The sequence below is a fragment of the Pan troglodytes genome, chromosome 14, assembly GCF_028858775.2.
Source record: "Pan troglodytes isolate AG18354 chromosome 14, NHGRI_mPanTro3-v2.0_pri, whole genome shotgun sequence".
NCBI classification, from domain to species: Eukaryota; Metazoa; Chordata; class Mammalia; order Primates; family Hominidae; genus Pan; species Pan troglodytes.
Genome location: NC_072412.2, coordinates 114,722,049 through 114,741,446, shown reverse-complemented (window position 1 = coordinate 114,741,446; position 19,398 = coordinate 114,722,049). Strand labels below are relative to the sequence as shown.

General features: G+C 41.4%; 1 protein-coding gene across 4 annotated transcripts in view; it reads right to left on the bottom strand.

The window, feature by feature from the left end:
- The window catches only part of MYO16 (myosin XVI), a 711,002-nt gene that overhangs the window by 70,742 nt on the left and 620,862 nt on the right, over window positions 1-19,398 (bottom strand). For all 4 annotated transcript variants that reach the window (XR_008538898.2, XM_054665553.2, XM_054665554.2 and 1 more), the window contains exons 29-31: window positions 16,661-16,757; window positions 11,773-12,019; window positions 9,580-9,848 (exon numbers count right to left, since the gene is read on the bottom strand). Coding sequence is in view for 3 of the 4 variants with exons in the window: in XM_054665553.2 (XP_054521528.2) it covers window positions 9,580-9,848; window positions 11,773-12,019; window positions 16,661-16,757 (613 nt within the window). In the remaining variant the exon portion in view is untranslated. The remainder of the gene's footprint in view (window positions 1-9,579; window positions 9,849-11,772; window positions 12,020-16,660; window positions 16,758-19,398) is intronic.

The window sequence follows — 19,398 nt, the reverse complement described above, 5'->3', positions numbered from 1 at the left end:
TCCATGTACAGGCCTGTACACCCTGAAGCAGCCATGCTGTGGGCACTGTAGAGAGGCTACGTGGAGGTGAGGGAGAGCCAGAGGACTCCTATCTGCTCCAGCCCTCAGCTGTCTGGTTTCCCATCCCAGACACCAGAGATGTAATTGACTATGACTTCCAGTGATCACTATCTGACTGCAGCGATGAGAGCCCAGCGAAATACTAGAACCATGAGAGATATAATAACCTTTTCTTTGGTGTCTTAAGCTACTAAGTTGGAGAGGTTTGTTACATAACAATAGACAAGTCATAAAAACATTGGCACCTGGAAGTGGACTGCTGCTGTACAAACAAAGACAAAAACAAAAAAACCTTAAACTCTTTGAAGTTGCTTTGGGACATGGGAGGAGCTTTGAAGGGACCATCAGGGAAGCGTGGTGGCCTCAAGAAAGCTCTTGATGAGGCCTAAAGAACAGTGAGGAAGATGCTGGAAGCTGAAGGGAACAGAACACTTCAGCCACTGTACAAAGTTTAGCAATAGTATCTCACCTACAGTCATGTGGAAAATAGAAAACAGAAAATGAACAGGGTGACATAGCTAAGGAGATTTCCAGGCAGTGTTAAAGTTGCCTCCTGGATTCTTCTAGCTGCCTAGAGTAAATCATGAGGATACAGAGATAAAGTAAAGAAAGAACTATTCACTATAAAGGAACAAGAACCTTCTGAGTTTAAAAATAAAATGGTCCTCACTGCCAGGCTCTTCAGATGGCAAATAATTTGAATGTTAAGAAATGACTTCCAGGCAGGCACAGTGACTCATGCCTGCAATCCCATCACTTTGGGAGGCCGAGGCGGGCAGATCACAAGGTCAGGAGTTCAAGACCAGCCTTTCAACAATATGTTGAAAACTGTCTCTACTAAAAATACACAAATTAGCCAGGTATGGTGGCACGCGCCTGTGGTCTCAGCTACTTGGGAGGCTGAGGCAGGAGAATCACTTGATCCTGGGAGGTGGAGGTTGTGGAGAACCAAGATTGCGCCACTGCATTCCAGCCTGGGCAACAGAGTGAGACTCCATCTCAAAAACAAAAAAAGAAAGGAAGGAAGGAAGGAAGGAGAAAGAAAGAAAAGAAATGACTTCCAAGCAGAAATAAAATTCAGGGAATTTTCAGAAAAACATGATCTAAAGATGAAGTCAAGCACACACTTATGAGACCCTTCATGAAGTACACAGAAAAAATCAAGGAGGGGCTTCATAGGTCTTTTCAAGGAAGCAAAACCACAGGTCTTCTAAGAATATCAAGGGCATTGACCCATGGAAGTACTCAGTGAGCTTGCAGATAGAGAAGAGATTATCTCAAAAAGATTTGTGGGTGTGGCTTTTGACTAATCAGGTGGATTATGAATTGATTCACAAGAAAGTCACAAAGCTTTTAAATGAACGTTATCAGTTTACACTGAAAGGAGCAGCCTGAACACAAAAATGAAGAAACTTTGGTCTCTCAAAATTTTGGCCAGGTGCAATGTGAGCCTGCAGTCCCAATTGCTCCAGAAGCTGAACAAGAGAATCACTTCAGGCTAGGAGCTCAAGGCTGCAGTGCGCTATGCTCATACCTGTGAATAGCCACTGCACTCCAGCTTGGACAACATAGCAAGACCTCACCTCTAAACAACAGCAACAACACAACCCTGATAAGGAAGAAGCAGGCTGAAAAAACTACTAGCCCCAAACATAAGTCACCTCTTGTGGATTGGGAATTATTAGTCAAAAAGTGGGGAACCAAGATTCCAGAACATAGACCTAAGAGCTACGGAAAATTATTTCCAGCCTGGGAACTGGACTAAATCCTCATGAAGGCATAAGCAACATGCATCCAGCTCTTGTTCACAACTGCTACCCACCAATGACTACTGTGTGTCGCCTGATCTCCCTCCTGTGTCTGAGCAGAAGCATGCATCAGTTATTCTCTACCTGTCCCTCTGGTGCATTTTGGTTGTGTGGGGGGATCAGGCAACTTGTCTTTTTAGGCCACAAGTCTTCAGATAGAAGAGGACATACTTGAGGCGCTGTCTCTCTCAGGAATCGTACCAGAGGCACCCGCACATGTGGATCTGGTTTAGACGATGCGATCCGGCCCTTGAACCTGAGCCAGATGAGATGATGAAGGAGGCTTTGGGGAGTCTGGGGTAGGGGTGAGTATAGTTTGTATGACAGAGGGATACAAATTGTTTTGTCCAGAGGGTGGACTGATACAGATGGTACTTTCCAACACCTTGGCCACCACAGTATATCCTTTCCAGAGGTAGAATCTGTTTCTCCTTTCCTAAACCTGGTTTGGTGTTTGGGACTGAAGTGATGGAAGGAACGTGGCAGAAGGGAGTTTGCTCACCTCCCAAAACTGGCTCCCTGAAAGCAATGCTGCATCTACTGCTTTCTGTCTCCCAAAGCACATGCCCCTGAGGCACTGACTCCCTGTAAGAAGTTGGATACCCTGAAGCTGTCATGCTGCCCAGGCAATGCAGAGAGACCACACAGACAGAGAGAGACACCCAAGAAGTCACAGTCCTCAGATGGCTGAGGCACCAGACATGCCCGTGACCAGCTTTCAGATGATTCCAGCCACCTTGCTGCATGAAGGACCGAGAGTGACAACTGCTCCAGTGATCTCTGTTGACACCCAGAGCCTGAGAGGGATAGTAAAACAATCACTACTTTATGTAAACCTGTAAGTTCTGGGTGGGTTGTTATGCAAAAACACATAACTGGTACAGTATTCCCTCAAAGTTTGATTCAGATGCAGTGAAGAGCCTTTTTGCATTAAACAATTATAAATAAAAGTAGCATGTTTGTTGGGAGGCTGTTGAGAACCTGACTCAAGGGTCCAAACTTGCCTATGTGACACAGGACAAGTTACACCATTGATCAGTGACTTAATGCCCTTCTCTACATAGGGTCATGATGACAGTCCTACTAGGTAGGGCTATTCTACAGATGAAAGATACTTAGCTTAATGCCTGCACATGATAAACATCACTAAGTATCCATCATGATCGACATTATCACCGCTACACAACCAGAAACTTACTGTGAGAGATAGAACTGTTCCTTAAAGTGTGGTCTGGGGTTCAGTAACATCAGATGACTAGAGTGCATTATCCTGTTCTACTCCATAACAATTAAAATGGAACCTCTGGGGGTCAGAACTGGAAATATTCATTCTTTATAAACTGAAATTAGAAAACCACAGTTAACAAATTAAAGTCTAATTTGGTTTGTGGCTACTTCCGGGTGTGTGTGCATGTGTACACGTGCTAAAAGTTCATTTGCAAATACTGGTTAGAGGGTTATTAAAAATGAATTTACATCAAGAGTTTTCTTATTTTTTTGTTCTAATATTGATGCATAAAATGTTTGCAACTACTTGATAAAGTCAATGAGATGAAGTAGGGAAGACAGTCCATGATCACAGAATACTTTTAGGGCAGGTTCTGGGATCCTAACAGTAGCTTAGGAGTTAGACTACATTCTGAAGCCATCTCATTACATCATAAAGTTGCCTCTTATCTGAACTGCTGCAGAATGATACGGACATGTGTGTCACGTTAGGAGATCAACATTTTCTCCTACAAAAGATTTTCCATTTGGTATTTTTGCTAAGGCATGTCGGTGACTTTTAAGTCATCTTCTGTGCATAAGTTATTTGGTCCCATTCTCACAAGAACAAAATACCTGCATAGTTAATCTATGAGAAAAAGGAGGAATGAGATGCTTGTTCATCCAAAATAAACAGTGTCTGCGTGTGTAACTCTCCTCCATTTTCCAACACTTCTAGTGTGGTTGTGCTAGTTTCAGAGCGAAAGCAAACACAGCACAGAGCACAGGACCTAGGACAAAAAAGATGCTTAATTAAGTGCCTGCTAGCTGACTGCTGAGGCTGCGTACATGAGTGGATGTAGGATAGATTTACAACCAGCTGCAAAATGGACAGAAAGGACTTCTACTGAGCTGTCATATATCGCAACTTTGTTATAACTTTTCTTTCCTGGTGGGAGGAGCGGTTCAGGCAATACCATTGCCTTCCATGCCCCCATCTTTTACCCTCTTGACTGCACTACTGCACTCGATGCTGTTGGCATGCCCTTCCTGAGCCTTTCGCAGTTTCCACGGAGGGCAAGGCACTCTGTGGCCCAGTGTGCACCCATCACATCCTCACTGCTGTGGTTGTGCTTCCCCTATAATTTGTTTGACCACTTATCTCTCCCACTGGTCTGTCAGATCCTCGGGGAGAATCCAGGCTCATGGAAGCCACTTAATTACTATTTGTTGGATGTACAACTGCGTCATAGGTGGTGAACTGTGCAATTGTGTTCTGTTATTCCCAGTAACACATTTCTCAGAAGAGCATTCACAGAAGACCTAATTTCTGTCCATTTAAAATTTTTTTAAAGGGCTTCTGTTAAAAATATGCAGACAAATCCAGCCTTGACACATTTCAAGGGTACTTCTCGAACCTTGCCAAATTGTGCTCCCTCTCATATACCGATAGGAAGCAAATTCTCTTTTAATGAAGAGAGTGTAGAGAAATAGATTTCTGTAACATGTATTCACTTGGTAAGTATTTGATGAGTGCTTACTATGTGACACATGTTGTTCTAGAATGAAGACAGAAACAAGAGAGTAAAGAAAAGACATATTATTTCCAAATTAAGCCACAGAGCTGAGCCATGATTGTGTCTACACATGCAAACTGTGTTTTGTGGAGAATGCAGTTGTACAGCAATTTTTGAAAAAACAATTATGGTTTCATTAAGGTATGATTCCCAAGGAGGGGACAGCTGGAGTCTGAAGGGAGGGTGAGTGTGGAAGCATCAACATAGAACGGTGAACAGTGAGGACTAGAGCTGCCTGAGAAAAGCTTGCTTCTGCAATTTCACCTTGAGCAACTGTCACTCCAAGCCAGGCACAGCACCACTGACATCATGACTTAATTGCAAGTCCCACATTTTAGGATTTAGTATCCATTTCACAGATGAGGAAACTGACTGTCAGAGGCTTCATTAACAACAAAGTTATATGCATGTAACTTTGCTGTGCGCTTGCTACGTCCTGGGCAATGAGGCTTTACAGTCCTTTGCTTCTTAACCCCCCAGAAATAGCCCTTGCCATGTTTCGGCTGTTGCTGCTACTTGACATACATGGGCTTGGAAAGACTGAGTCACTTCTTCAAAGTCACACGCATGAAATGCAGGCTTATATTTAACTTCAGTCAGGAGACAATTCGAAAGAATGTTAACTGTCTTTGGGAGAAAGGCTGCACCCGGTGTGTGAGGAATGAACTCTGCAGAACAGCACTCCAGCTGGGAGGCCCCAGCCAAGAGGAAGTGAAAACGAGGCCCTATCTTTCCTTTCCTAGCCACTATTTGCAAAGAGCAACTGCAGGCTTTTATTCAATGGCAAAAACCACAATTCCTTTTGCACCGACCTAACAAAAACATGGTACTTTTAAAAAGTTGTCTCAGCAACATGGCACATGCATACATATGTAACAAACCTGCACGTTGTGCGCATGTACCCTAAAACTTAAAGTATAATAAAAAAAAAAAAGTTGTCTCTAGCTTGCTGGTAGTTTGCAAAGAAGTGTTAACATTTATTGGCCTGCAAAATTGTTTCACGCTTTTGAGACACAAAGGAAATGAGAAAAAATTGCTCTCTATACTGTTTTCCTTCACCACAACCATTGTTATTGGGTGAAGACCTACCAGGAAAGACATATGCTAGTAAGAACAAGAATAAATACAAAGACAACTTTGAAGTGACCGTGGTGCTGGTCACCCTAAAATCCTTGGCCCCTGGTCTCTGATCAGATCTCCTTTCACTCTGTAACCATCTGAATTGATTCGCAGCTTTAATTGTAAAGGAAAAGAACTTGAACTTGATTTTTTAACATGCCAAAAAGGATGGCTCAGGTACAAAACCAACTTCAGCCGTAGTCCTTGATCCTGCGAAACCAAGGTTCACCAAACATTTTAGAATAGTGATCAAATGTTCTTCCTATCTTTTGACAGAAAGGAGAATAATTTTGTGACACGTTACTAGATGCAAAAAATTCAGAATCACCGCTTGGTAGACACACAAAGCATTTAGAATCAGGGTTGTCTAAGAGAAGCTTCGGTGATGATGGAAAAATTCTACCCCTGTGGCTACTGAGTACTTGGAAAGTGACTGATGATGGAGGAATGAAATTTAAAATTGTATTTAATTTTATTTACTCTAAACTTAATTGGCCACGTGTGCCTAGTGGCTACTGCATTGAACAACAAAGACTTAGATTATACTCGGATTGTGTTGGACTGAGGGAGATGTCTAACACGCTAGGATCAATTTCATCACTGTCCTAACTCAACCACCTTCAGCTCCTGACATAATGGCACAGAAGGGACCAGAACCCTGTCTGACAGCTGGCTTATCACGTGTGGGTGGAGCTACCTTTGCGATCATGGATTACAAACCCAGACCACTGACAGACTGAGTGGCTAAGCTCCTGCGCTTGCCCTCTCTGACTCCCTAATGCTGTAAAAACTAATCAGCAAGCATGCTCAAGCAGCTTAAGCTGGTTAATTGTCTTATTCTTAAAAATATACAGTATTGAGAGCGCATGCCAGAATGCAGAAATACATCTCTAGTTGCAGGAGATCAAAGACTTTCTTTTTGTGGTGGTGGTTGTAAAGTAACCAGCATGAAGAATTATGTATTGTAAGAAAGAACAGATAATGTAGATGGTAAAAAGGAAACAATGCATACACTTGCCCTTTGACAAGCTTCTGAAAGGTCTGCTCACCAGGGTGGGACACAGTGGACCAAACGCATCTCTAAGTACCTTATAGTCACATATGAGACAAAATTAGGATCCAAGAAACTAAATTTTACATAAATATCTTGCATGCCTAATGCTATCACATGATGTATTTTGATAGCATGTAATAAGGAATTTAAGAGTTATGATAGCTGTCTTCTTTATTAATCTTTTTTGGGGTCGCTTTGCTTTCATATTATGTGTGTGTATAGATATATACATGTGTGTGTGTATATATATATATATATATATCTATCTCCTATGGTTCCTAACTTTTATTTTAATTGACTTTTTTTTTTTTTTTTTTTTTTTGCTGCCCATAGGAGAGAGCTCTCTGACGTCAGCTTCTTCCTCACTATTTGATCTCCCTTCATAACATGTGACAAAGTGGTCCCCTCATTACTCCAGGGCAGTGGTGTTTTAAGGTGCACACAAACCTTTAGCTTTTTCTAGATGTTACAAGGTATTCTGAAGCCTATTTATGCAACTTTCTAGAGCCTGTTTCCAGGGTTCAAGCTTGGATGGGGCTCCATTCTGTATTTGCTGCAATTTTCAGTCACATTTCATTACTGTTTTTTTAATGTCTGGTACTATCTGGAGTCTTAATTTCGCACCCTCTCCATCTTATCGGTCTTAGCATTTTAGATACCATCTTCCTCACGCAAACTGCCAAAAATCTTTCTTGTTATTCTAATCACACCTTCTTGAGATATGGGCCGCAAATCTAACATGGAGGCCTGAAAGTAGGAACAGTGGCCACGGGACACTCCCCGCTTTCTCAGGGAGGGTGCTGGTGGCTCCCTCAGATCCTGGGCTTCTCCTGGTATATGTGGCACCGGGGGAGAATGCCTCATATCTTTGGCGGTCCTGTTCTAATTTATATCTAAGCCCACGTCAATGTCCACTTTGAAGACTTTCCTATGGACGATCTCATCTAACGTCGTTTTACAGATTTTCTTGTTGTCCTTATCACCAGGACTCTAAAGACAAACATTTGGATTCTCCTCCCCATAGTCTTAGGAATTTCTCCTCTGCTTTGATCTAAGCATTGTTGAAACATGGCTGATATACTAAGACAGTAACTTTTTGTAAGTAAAAAATATCCTAAAGGTCTATTCTTTCTTAATGCCACTAATAAAAAGCACTTTGAAGAGTGTACAGCATGGTGACAATAGTTAATGACAATATATTGTATTCTTAAAAAATGCTAAAAAAAAAAAAAAAAAGGCCTGGCGCAGTGGCTCATGCCTGTAATCTCAGCACTTTGGGAGGCCAAGGCAGGCAGATCACTTGAGGTCAGGAGTTCAAGACCAGCCTGGCCAACATGGTGAGACCCTGTCTCTACTAAAAATACAAAAATTAGCTGGGCGTGGTGGCAGGCACCTGTAGTCCCAGGTACTCCGGAGGCTGAGGCAGGAGAATCACTTGAACCCCAGAGGCGGAGGTTGCAGTGAGCTGAGATTGTGCCATTGCACTCCAGCCTAAGCAACAAGAGTGAAAGTCCGTCTCAAAAAAAAAAAAAAAAAAACTAAAAAAGTGGACACTAAGTGCTCTCAGCACAGAAATGATAGCTGTGTGAGGCATGGATTTGTTAATTTGCTAGATTTAACCATTCCACAATGTACATATACTTCAAAACAACATGTTGTTCATGACAAAAACATACAATTTTATGTCAATTAAAAATAAATTTGAAGAAAAAAAGAAGTTGGCTAGGATGGACTTACTGCTTCAGTCCTCTGCCCCATGTCTTCCTATTATCTTCTTGGTGTCAGTCATCCCAACGTTTGAGCTTATGGATTTGCTGTGTTTTTGTATTTGGGGTCATTTATTTACTGAAGGAACTGTGTTTCATGTTATGTTCTCAGATATTATTTTCTAGCGAGTTCTACCCAGCCGTTTCATTTAGAATCTGAACCTCTCTTCCATCCTGTACTACTACCCTGGGTCTATGTATTTCTCTCAGCAGCAACAATCCAGTTCTAAAGTATTTACTGTTGTATTATGTTTACCATCTGTTTTGCCGCACTAGAATGTAAACTCCATGAAGAAAGAGACAGACATGCCTAGAATAGAGCCTGATGCATAGCGGGTGATCAATAGAATCTGTTAAATTCTAAGTGTTCCGCTAAGAAGCACTTCCTTTATTTTTCACCATTCTTAAAATTAATATTTAAACAGTAATTGTCTCATTACTGATCTATGAGATCTGGCTGAGAAGAAACTGCTATGTTCCCTTTTGAGCATCCCTGTTTCTAGACAATGGATGCAGAAACTTTTATAATCTAGTCTCGAAAGTTTTCCTAACAGAAGTTTCCTGCACGATGACTCTCCTATGGGTAAATAATTTCACCTATCATATGATGAAGCAGTCTTAATTTTTTATTAGATTGTGATAACTGGAATGCCTTATGCAGTTTTTTTGTTTTTGTTTTTACTTTCTCATTGGTGAACCTTTACATGGAATAGCTGCCGACTTTCTGAATTGATTTGATACTGCTCTTTGGAGGCAGGGTGGGGATGGGAGTTAAGGAAATGCCATGTAAGTAGCTTTTCCCTAAGAGGCTTAGAGATTTGAATAAATATTATTTATATTTAATGATTAAGAGCTGCTGGCAAGCCAACAATTGGATTTATTTCTATTAAGAATACATTAGGGCCACAGTACTGCCATGGGCGCCCCAAGGCGAAGTCAGAGCATGCGCGAGCCCGGAACACGAGGCTGGGTCCCTCCCCAGGGCTGACCTTCGTTGGCCGCTTCCCTGGCCGCGGAGAGACAGGCGCTCACGGCCTCATAGGAAGCACTCAGCCGGGTGTTGGGGTCCCTCTTTGGCTTGGGCGGGGGCTGTTTCCGTGGAGACGGGAGGCTGCTGCTGTCATCCATGCTGAACACCGAGTGCAGCGAAGGAGACCAGATGGACGGGGCAACGAGCCACTGGCCCAGGCCATCCACGGCCGCGCAGACTGACATGGAGCTGGGGTGGAAATGCCTGGGTCCACTCTTGTCATCGGTTCTTAGGGGGGAAACAAAACACAAACAGCACCACGCCAGAGAGGCCCAGATGCATTATTCCGGTAACAAGGAACCTGCTCAAGCAGACATAACGACGGCTTTTTGGCAAGCAGCCCTTCCTGCTGTGGCTGGAGGACGTGTGCAGCCCTCTGGTGACCAGTTGGTCCAGAGAAGGCCACCCGTCCTCTGGCTCCGGCTTTGTGATGAAAAGCACATGAGCCCGCGGGATATCCATCATGATTACTTTTTAAACATTCTCACACAAACGCAACACTACTTAAGGGCCTTCGCATTTTCCATCAGGCACTCACTGAATGAATTCTTCACACTCTGATTATTAAGCAAATCAAAAAACCAGAATTTCAATCTGAATGATAATTTCTGGCAAATCCATCTTAATAGAGAGTTACTGATGCATCAAATGCTGGGAGTTCATCACCATTTCCCCTTGCAAGAGGGTAGACGCTACTTAAAACTCTCAGAAATTTACATTTCAGTGTTCTCTTTCTCCCCATTACTCTCTTTCTTGCCACTTAAATTCTACCAGAAATTATTTAATTATGTGCAGAGCTATTATTTCTCCTCCTTGACTCCATATGGTTGTCCAGTGCCAAGTAAACTGCTGGTATTCAGTAAATAAACAGACAAATACTTCTTCACTTAATTTTGTATCAGGAAAATACATACATAATCAAATTGAGAAATTGGGGTGGCCGTTTAGTTCCAGCAGAGAAAATAATAAATATTATTTTGGAAGTCATATAAAATTAATAGTTATCTTGCTTTAAAAAATTTCTTCTGGCTTCACATGTCAACGTAATCATGTGCTAGCAAGATGCCAATGCATTCACTCTACAAGGAGTTTCCAAGCGTTTGTTTTTATAATTATATCTTTCTGTGGCAGAACACCAACAGGGCTAGAATCTACCACAAGGCAGAGCCAGCCGCCCATGTAGAAAATGAAATAGCTGAAGATGAAAGCATGGCACTCAGTGGATAATTTGTTTTTCCTGTAATGTTTAATTACAGTCTTTTTTTCCGTACAAAGGGGATTTTTTTTCAGTATTTAATCACTGAGATATTTGAAGCTAATTAACAAGATACACATTGCCATTTCCACTTTAATAAAAAAAACTGACATCGGCAGAAATGGGAAAGGAGAGTCATTTTCAGTGAGAAACAACAAGATATTACCAAGTTTCTATAGCAAAACAAACATCTCCCTGACGATGAATTAAGGTCCAAAGGAAGCAGCTCCTTGCCCTCCCTCTTAGGGGTGTTGTGATTCACGGGTGTCTTCATCATTCACAGAGAGAGGAGAATGATCAAATGGAGAAGGACCAGGTGATCGTCACATTTCTGTTTTAAGCTAAGCCTTTAAAGTGAACTTTTAAATACAAAGCTTTCCCCAAAGCTTGCTTTATTGGTAAAGAGAGATGTGACAGTTTACACAGGGATATATAATACACTTACAATCTATCTATTGAGTTCACTTCTTCCATGTTTTCAGAGTGGTATCTCCATTTTTTGGGTCAGATTTCCAGAAGTTTCTATAAGCCAGCCTTATATCCGTAACACTTGTGTAAAAATGTCAACAGCCAAGCTATATATTTTTGCTAATACAGAAACAGTAAATGCTTTAGAACTAGAGTGTGCTTGAGGTAGTTCAGTGACACAAGCATGGCAGGAGAGGCAGTCGTCATCACATATGAATGAAGGAACACAGAAAGCCTTGAACTCGTGGGAAGACAGCACAGGAAAGCATCTTTTTAGACTGCTGCCATTTCAAATAACAAACCACGCATGCCTGTTCCTGTAACTCCTGTCATATTTGATTGAACTCTGCATTAAGGGCTATTTGAATTTTCATGACTCCACTGAATCAATCACAAAGGTAATTAAAGTTGCATGCTCTCTGCCTTTACCTTTTGCTTCCTTCCTCTTGCATGTTCCTGACCTCTAACTTCTCTTTATGGTAGGGAGCGTTCATTTCACTACGGAGCCGGTCATTTTCCCGGGCAATGTCTGAAGCATTCTGAATGACCAGGGCATCGTAGGTTTTCAGCCCCATGTCCTCTGTGTTCTGCAGAAAGCTATTGATAGAAGTCACCTCTTGTTGTCTGATGCTCATTTTCTGAAGCAGGTGCTGGCGTGCTAAAAATCCTCTGATAACTTTTATAGAAGAATCATGGGTTAGTAAATGGAGGAAAAGTGAAAAACTCAGACATGCACAAACAAAAATCACAATATACTTATCTCTGAGCAGTTATAGAATAAGGTACATTTAACCCAGAATAAGAATTTATCTAAATCAGCAGTGATAACACTAAAGGCAAAGCTCTTTGACTTGAATGAGATCTTGCAGGCAATATATTGATGATAAAGGCCTCCACGTGGTTTTTGGTAACACAAGCTGGACTTTGATGGACTGGAGTTAAATTGATGGGAAAGAACTAGCTCTAAATCCCACAGAATTTTGGGGTGTGCCTCCAACTGCAGCATTTTGGGATGTGCAAATCATCTTTCATTACATCACATTATTACATAAACACCTAAGGCTTATGGGGTTTGTCTTTGGAAATATCATGCATATATTGTTTCTAAGATTATGATTTAATTCTTAGAGAAATTAACACTATATTTAAGACTCTGGAAAAAGATTGTGTATAAATATAGGACATCCATCCTGCTCTCTGGGAAAGGACGGCTAGAAAAATGTGTAAAAGTTGGGGGAAATGAGTGAAAATGCTTTGAAATCAATATGTCAGTAACAAATACAATAATTAAAAATAAAAGACCACCATTTAAAGGGACCTCTGTGTGTAAGACACTCTATTGCATCATTCAATTCTGAAACTCAATGACAAAATATACCGCTATCTCAATTTCAGACACAATGGCACTTCTCTTAGTGAAACTAAGAAAGTTCCTCCAGGTCAACACAACCAAGGAATAGTAGAGCCCGGGCTCATATGTCCCCAAGCTTAGGAGGTCAAACTACATTTCCTTAGCCTGCAGTTACACAGACATAATCTCTAACTCTCCAGGGGGCAGATCACCAACCAAGAAAGTCATAGGGAAGCATATTTGCAATCAGTGTTAGAAAGAACTTTCTAACAATTAGCACAGGGTGGAAGTGGATCAGGCTGCCTCATGAAAGAGTTACTTCCTGGGCCCTGAGTGTGTACAAGGCCAGCACAGTGACGCCTTCTCATGGGTGAAGTGGACAAGTGCAGGTAGAGGAATTCTGATTAGAGTCTTTTCAAACTTTGTGATTCTGTCTCTCCCAATTTTAAAAGTTTCTAGGATTATAAGGAGTTGGTTAAGATTATAGAAGAGTTATAATTTCAGGAAAGCCAATGTCTGCAGCAAAGACACTTTATTTTTGCCCTTGGGAAAGGAAGAAGCCTATAAAATATTAAGTGCTTTAAAATAGTTCATGGTTATAAAATAACAAATATGAGGGGTACCTATGATATTAACTTTGATGTCTTTACTTGAGTAGCTGGTGGAAAGCTGAACAGAATGTTCTACTATGATGGCTGAACAGGAAAATAATATGTGGATATCTGAAATGCTGAAAGCGTTTTTTTCAGATGGCACTACTAAAGGTTTAGTTATGTTGGAATGCAGTTGCATTAAGTTAACTGTAAAACAGTCATTCTGAAGTAACCTAAAGGAAAAATGTTAAACAGTATGAGGTACAGTGAGACTTCCAGGAGTATAAAATGTGGAATAAAGTGGAGACGCATGAACCATGTGATGGGCACCTTGAGTGAGAAAAAGGCAGAAGACTTGAAATTGGCCTGTTCACTCGTTCTTTCTTGTTACACTAAAAAAAAAGGGAGACATTGGCTTTCGGAAGGGTGAGAGAGTATATTCAAGATGTTTAATCTCTTGGAATAAAGAGAAGATTAATGTGGATGTGCCAGACTTCTCCTGACCTCCCACTACAGCACAGCTATTCACTGGATTCACTTTCACCCGGAGTCTATTGTCCCGCCTCCGGAAGACCTCATTTTCTCACACTTCATCCCACTAGCCTTTTAAAATTCTTTAAAAATGTTACACCAGTTGCTAAATATTGATATCTTCAATAAGGGGCAACTGGTAAAAATAAAATTGCCACTAATGGATGTTGATGTTTGTTGTCTTTCAGACAAATTCAGAAGACTGCTTCTAAGATACCGCCCACGTAAGGTCTTAATTTACAGATATTTTTCATCCAGGATAAAATGAGCATATAGAGTCAGAGAAAAAACTTCTGGTAGAAATAATTTTAAATTAAAATGATTAAATTTAAAACTAAAAATTACAGCTTTCTTTCCCCTGGACATTTTTAAAGAAAAATATAGAATTCTTAAAACAACAACTGGAAATGGTTCCAGATTATATAAATTTTGAGTAAATTTAATATTAGCAAAAAGCATTGAGGGAACTGTTTTAAGAGCTATGAAAATAAAAATCAATAATTAATGCTTTGCATTTACAAGCCTGTAATTAAAAAATACTCATATCCGTTATTTCATTTATGCAATATGAGATTATGGTTTCTATCTTGATGTAATTTTTTAAGACCATTTTTTTTTTTTTGAGACAGAGTTTCACTCTTGTTGCCAGGCTGGAGTGCAATGGCACGATCTCCACAATCTTGGCTCACCGCAACCTCTGCCTCCTGGGTTCAAGTGGTTCTCCTGCCTTAGCCTCCCGAGTAGCTGGGATTACAGGCATGCGCTACCATGCCCGGCTAATTTTGTATTTTTAGTAGAGACGGGGTTTCACTATGTTGGCCAGGCTGGTCTCAAACTCCTAACCTCAGGTGATCCGCCTGCTTCGGCCTCCCAAAGTGCTGAGATTACAGGCGTGAGCCACTGCGCCCGACCTTTTAAGACCATTCTTAATTTTTATCTTTAGAAAAGTGAACAAGTAATTACAGTTCTGTTCATTTTTTCGATTCCAGGTCAATAGGGTATAGCAATTTAATCTTTGTTAAATAGAACAGAAATTTCTAATGGGGCAAAATTTCTTATCATTATATTTAAGGGAAGTTTTCAGGAGAATTTGTGATACCCTGTTCTGTCTTTAGCGGTAGATTAAATGAGACTCTCCCTGTCCCAGTTTCAGCTGAGGCTGCAGATAAAGCTCTGGATGCCATAGGTCCTGGGTGGGGCCTGAGGCATTGCTGTGCTAGCCAGATCCCTGGCGATGTTGGTGCCGCTGGTGTTCCAGGGACACATGGGTTGGGATAGGGCCAAACATGCAAATAGGACTTGCAAGGGGGAGATCCAAAACAGCCCTGTAGCCCGCCCTCTCCCCTGCACTGATGAAGATTGAAGTTAAGAAGGCCAGGTCATCACACACTAGAAAGACGATGCCTCCTTTACCAAGAGTTAGCAGCCAGGTCATCACACACTAGAAAGATGATGCCTCCTTTACCAAGAGGTAGCAGTTGGCCCTCTCTTGTCCAAGGCTTCCCCTTGCCTCAGCCTGGTGAAAGTGGTTTCAGGAGGCCACCCAGAGATCTTGGCATGTGGCTCCTGGGGGTTTGGGGCCACTGTGCACTGTGATATCTCTGAGGCCAGGGCTGTGGCAATGGCTCCTGCCAGGCCCCTGCATGGAAACACAGGCTCTGTTAGAGAAAAGCTGCGCCTAGGAAGCCGTCTAAGAGTTTGTTTCTTGGGCACCAGATGTGGTTTTCACAAAGAATGTGTACTGAGAGAACAAGGAGACTCCAACAGAGGGTCTGCAAGGTGCCCAGGGGCTGAGGGGTGAGTTACAAATGACCGGCCAAAGGAGGATGTTGCCAGTTAGAGAAGGAAGTCCCTGAAGTGCTCCTGAGTATGTGGAGAGCTGCTGAAGTCTGCCCCAGCTGGAGGAGACCAGCGCCATAGTACACCTGTGTCATCAGAACACCTGCCATAAGCAGGTCTTTTTATCGTTAGAAGACTTTTAATCTTCATCAGAAGACACCTCCTTACCACTTCCCCTCCTCATTAACCCTGGAAGACCCAGAGGCAACCTGAGTAGGTAGGGATCAGTCCCATGCCCAGTAAGGATGGGACAGGCCTGGAACAGCCAAGAAGGATGTTTTAACTTAGAATGAAGTTCAGAATTTTGATCATTATTTGAGCTGGATGTGTTAAAATCTGAACAGAGACGGTTCAAGGGACTAGCATGTAACAGGGCTTCTTATTTTATTTATTTTCTTAAATTTAAATTTTTTTTCTTTTAGAGGTGGGATCTCGCTCTGGCACCCAGGTTGCTGTGCAGTGGTAGAAACACAGCTCGCTGCAGCCTGGAACTCCTGACCTCAAGGAATTCTTCACTTCAGTCTCCTGAGTAGCTGGGACTATTGTTGCGTCCCACCATGCTTGACTAATTAAGACATTTTTTGAGAGATGGGGATCTCACTATGTTGCCCAGGCTGGTCTTGAACTCCTGGCCTCAAGGGATCCTCCTGCCTCAGCCTCCTGAGTAACTGGGATTACAGGTGGACTTTTTATTATCAGAAAATGAAAAGACCCATTAGCGATTCACACAGGGGCATATCCGAATGAGCCCCACAGAAAAAGGATGTCTAATTAAAACATGAACAATGTCTGCAAATGTTGATTTTGAGATGGTTGCATAGCAAACTAAGCCACAATGCTTCCCAAACACCCAAAAACTATTTGCCTGAAGATAGCATCCAGGAATCGAGAGAGTGGTCCACGAGGGTGTAGACCCCATCGACATTTAAACTTGGGGATGCACTAAAAGATTTTGCATTTCACAACTCAAATAAATTCAGAAATGTTGGCATATAAACGTTACCTTTTTGGCAGGTTATAATTTTTCTCTGCAACTGTAGGCACAAATCATTGAGTTGGTCAGCATGCCAGTATTTTAGAAACACTTTTCGGACTCCCATCTAAAATGCAAACAGCAGGGAAACATTTAACAGCATGAAGATACCAAAATGATGATGGAAAAATAATCAGACAAAATATTTTTCCAGCAGAGGATTAGAAGAAACAAACTCAGAAAATTAGAGTACATGTCTCTGATTCTTAAACACTATTACATTTGATCAAAATCCCAAAGTCTTTGTTGTAATAAGTATGTTTACTGCATGTGTCACATTGTTTGCAAATGGTTACACACTACTGATGTGGGTTGTACCATGTGGTGCAAAAGAGAAACACTGGCCTTGACTATCAGTCAGAAGATAAGAGCACCCCCATGAATGGATTCTCCCATTCTAGAGCTAGACCCTCATCTTTCCTTCCTCTTCTCATAGCAGGGAGTTTGAGTTTACAAAAAGAAAAACAAATACTCAAAAGACCAAACGAAACATAAAGCTGATGCATAAAATTGTTTTGCTTCTATAATTTTTCCCACTATGCCACATATTATTATAAATCAAATGTTTGTACAACTGCAATTATAGAACTTCAGAACTAAAGTTTAAAAGTCTCAAGAAAGATGAGAAAGTCATCTTTGAGCAACAATCTTCTGGATGTTTGCACAAACAGTAGTATGGATGAACATACTTTTCCAGAATTTTGAAAAAGAAATTGTAGCATGACATGAAATCAGTTTCTATGACAAGCTCTAGTGGCATGAGAACTTATCCAAACGTACTGATATTGATAAAGACAGCTGCCAAAGAAAATTCTTAACACATAGCTGTAAGCCACATTCATACACTTTTTAAGTAATTCTCTTGTGTGTTGTGCTTATTTGAAGAATTCACAGAACCGAGGTAGGTGTGAGGAATACCCCTCACATAGAAGGCACTCATAGTCTCTTAGGAGAAGCAGACATAAGTAATTGCAGGAGAGCCTGGTGAATCCTAATGTGGTGTGCCAAGGAAGCTCTGAGATGATATTCTGTTAGATAAAGGGAAAGTATTACTTGCAATAAGTTTATAATCAGATTCTTAGCACTTGAGACAAACACCATTAAAGTGAGAAGTCTAACATGTGTGCTCTCAAGCATGAACTGGGGACATTAAAATGATAACACCCCCTAGCCTATGCCATACATCACAGTACCACCAGATGCTGGCACGTGTGTACACACCATCAGGTACAGGAAAGGTTTATAGGTCAGACTTGTCTTCAGAATGGTTGGCCAGAGATGTTTTATGAGCCATTTCATATGAAAATGGAGTTTATTCCAAACACACTTTGTCACTTTGCCCCTTTCCACCTAACTCTTCCCTTACATGATCTGTTGTCTTAATAAAACACAGTTTTGCCAAAGATTTTGACTGAATCATGCATTATGACAGTCAGGCTAATTAGTTAGATCAATGGGGAAAGCTCTTAACTACTGGTCTACTTCAAAGCCTTCTGGTTGACTAGATGCTCTTCTTCATTTAGTTTAGTTTCTTTTAGTTGGTTGAAATTTGAGACAGTAACATGAGTGGGTGGCTACCGAGATTGTTACTTTTTTTTTTCATTGTATTGCCATTTTATCTTCCCAGTTATTTTCCATAATTCATAGTCTTTTTATTCTCCTTCCCAACTGCTGACTTATTTTGGCAGTCGACAGGAAGAACAGTTGGTCCTGTCTGTGAGCTCTGCAGAACAAATCTGTGAGACAGGCATTGGAAAGGAGGGAACATGTCACCTCCCTGTTCATCATTGATTGTGGGATGTAACTCATTGTGGGAGACTAACTCCCAAAGACAAAATTCATCCAAACCTGGGTTCCAAAACAAAACTCCAAAGGAATGATGGCTGGTGATGCTCCACAATGGATGGGATCAATAATGATCATTAGGGGAATTAACATGGAAGGAGAGCAACATGCCTAAAAGACCTGTGGAAGGGAAACAGGAGAACAGGATTCTAGTTCCCCTCTCTTAATTCAGTGGAGACCCTCAGCAGGAGAGGAGGTGGACAAAATGAGTATGGTCTCTTACAGTGGCATTTCTAACAGCCATTCAAAAACCCAAAGGAGGTTTATCTTGAGCATTGCGCTAGATTTGGGGATATGAAGGAGGCCTCTGTCCTCGTGGAGCACATAGTGTACTGGGGAAGGTCAGCAGTGAGCAGATTCTGGCAATTGTCCATGCTCAGGACAGAGAGTTATGTCCAAGAAACAGCTTTAGAGAAAAAAGAGTGATCAAGGTGTGATCAGGCAGGGTTCAGTGAGAAGCATGTTTTCTAAGCCATTTGGTCCTGAGGGATAAGCAGGAATTTCCCAGGGCATCTTGAGATGATGGGTGTGAGACAGAGAAACTAGCATGTGAAAGGCAAGAACCAGAAGACAGCAAACCATCTGAGGGTACAGTTATGTGGACACAGATGAGGGAAGACGCTACATCTGTAATTGGTGGCTACATCATGAAGAGTACTATAGGAAAAACATGGAAATTCTCCCGGGAGCAATTTGGATATGCTGGGAAATGTAAAGAGGACCAGATCTAAATTTTAAAAAAATATTTTTTGAAATTTGTCTTGAATTCTGAAAACTGTCTAAGAATGGATTATTGAGCTGGTCATTGGCAAGGCAGGGCAAAATACTCCAATTAATCATTTAGGTTTGGAAGATTCTGCAAC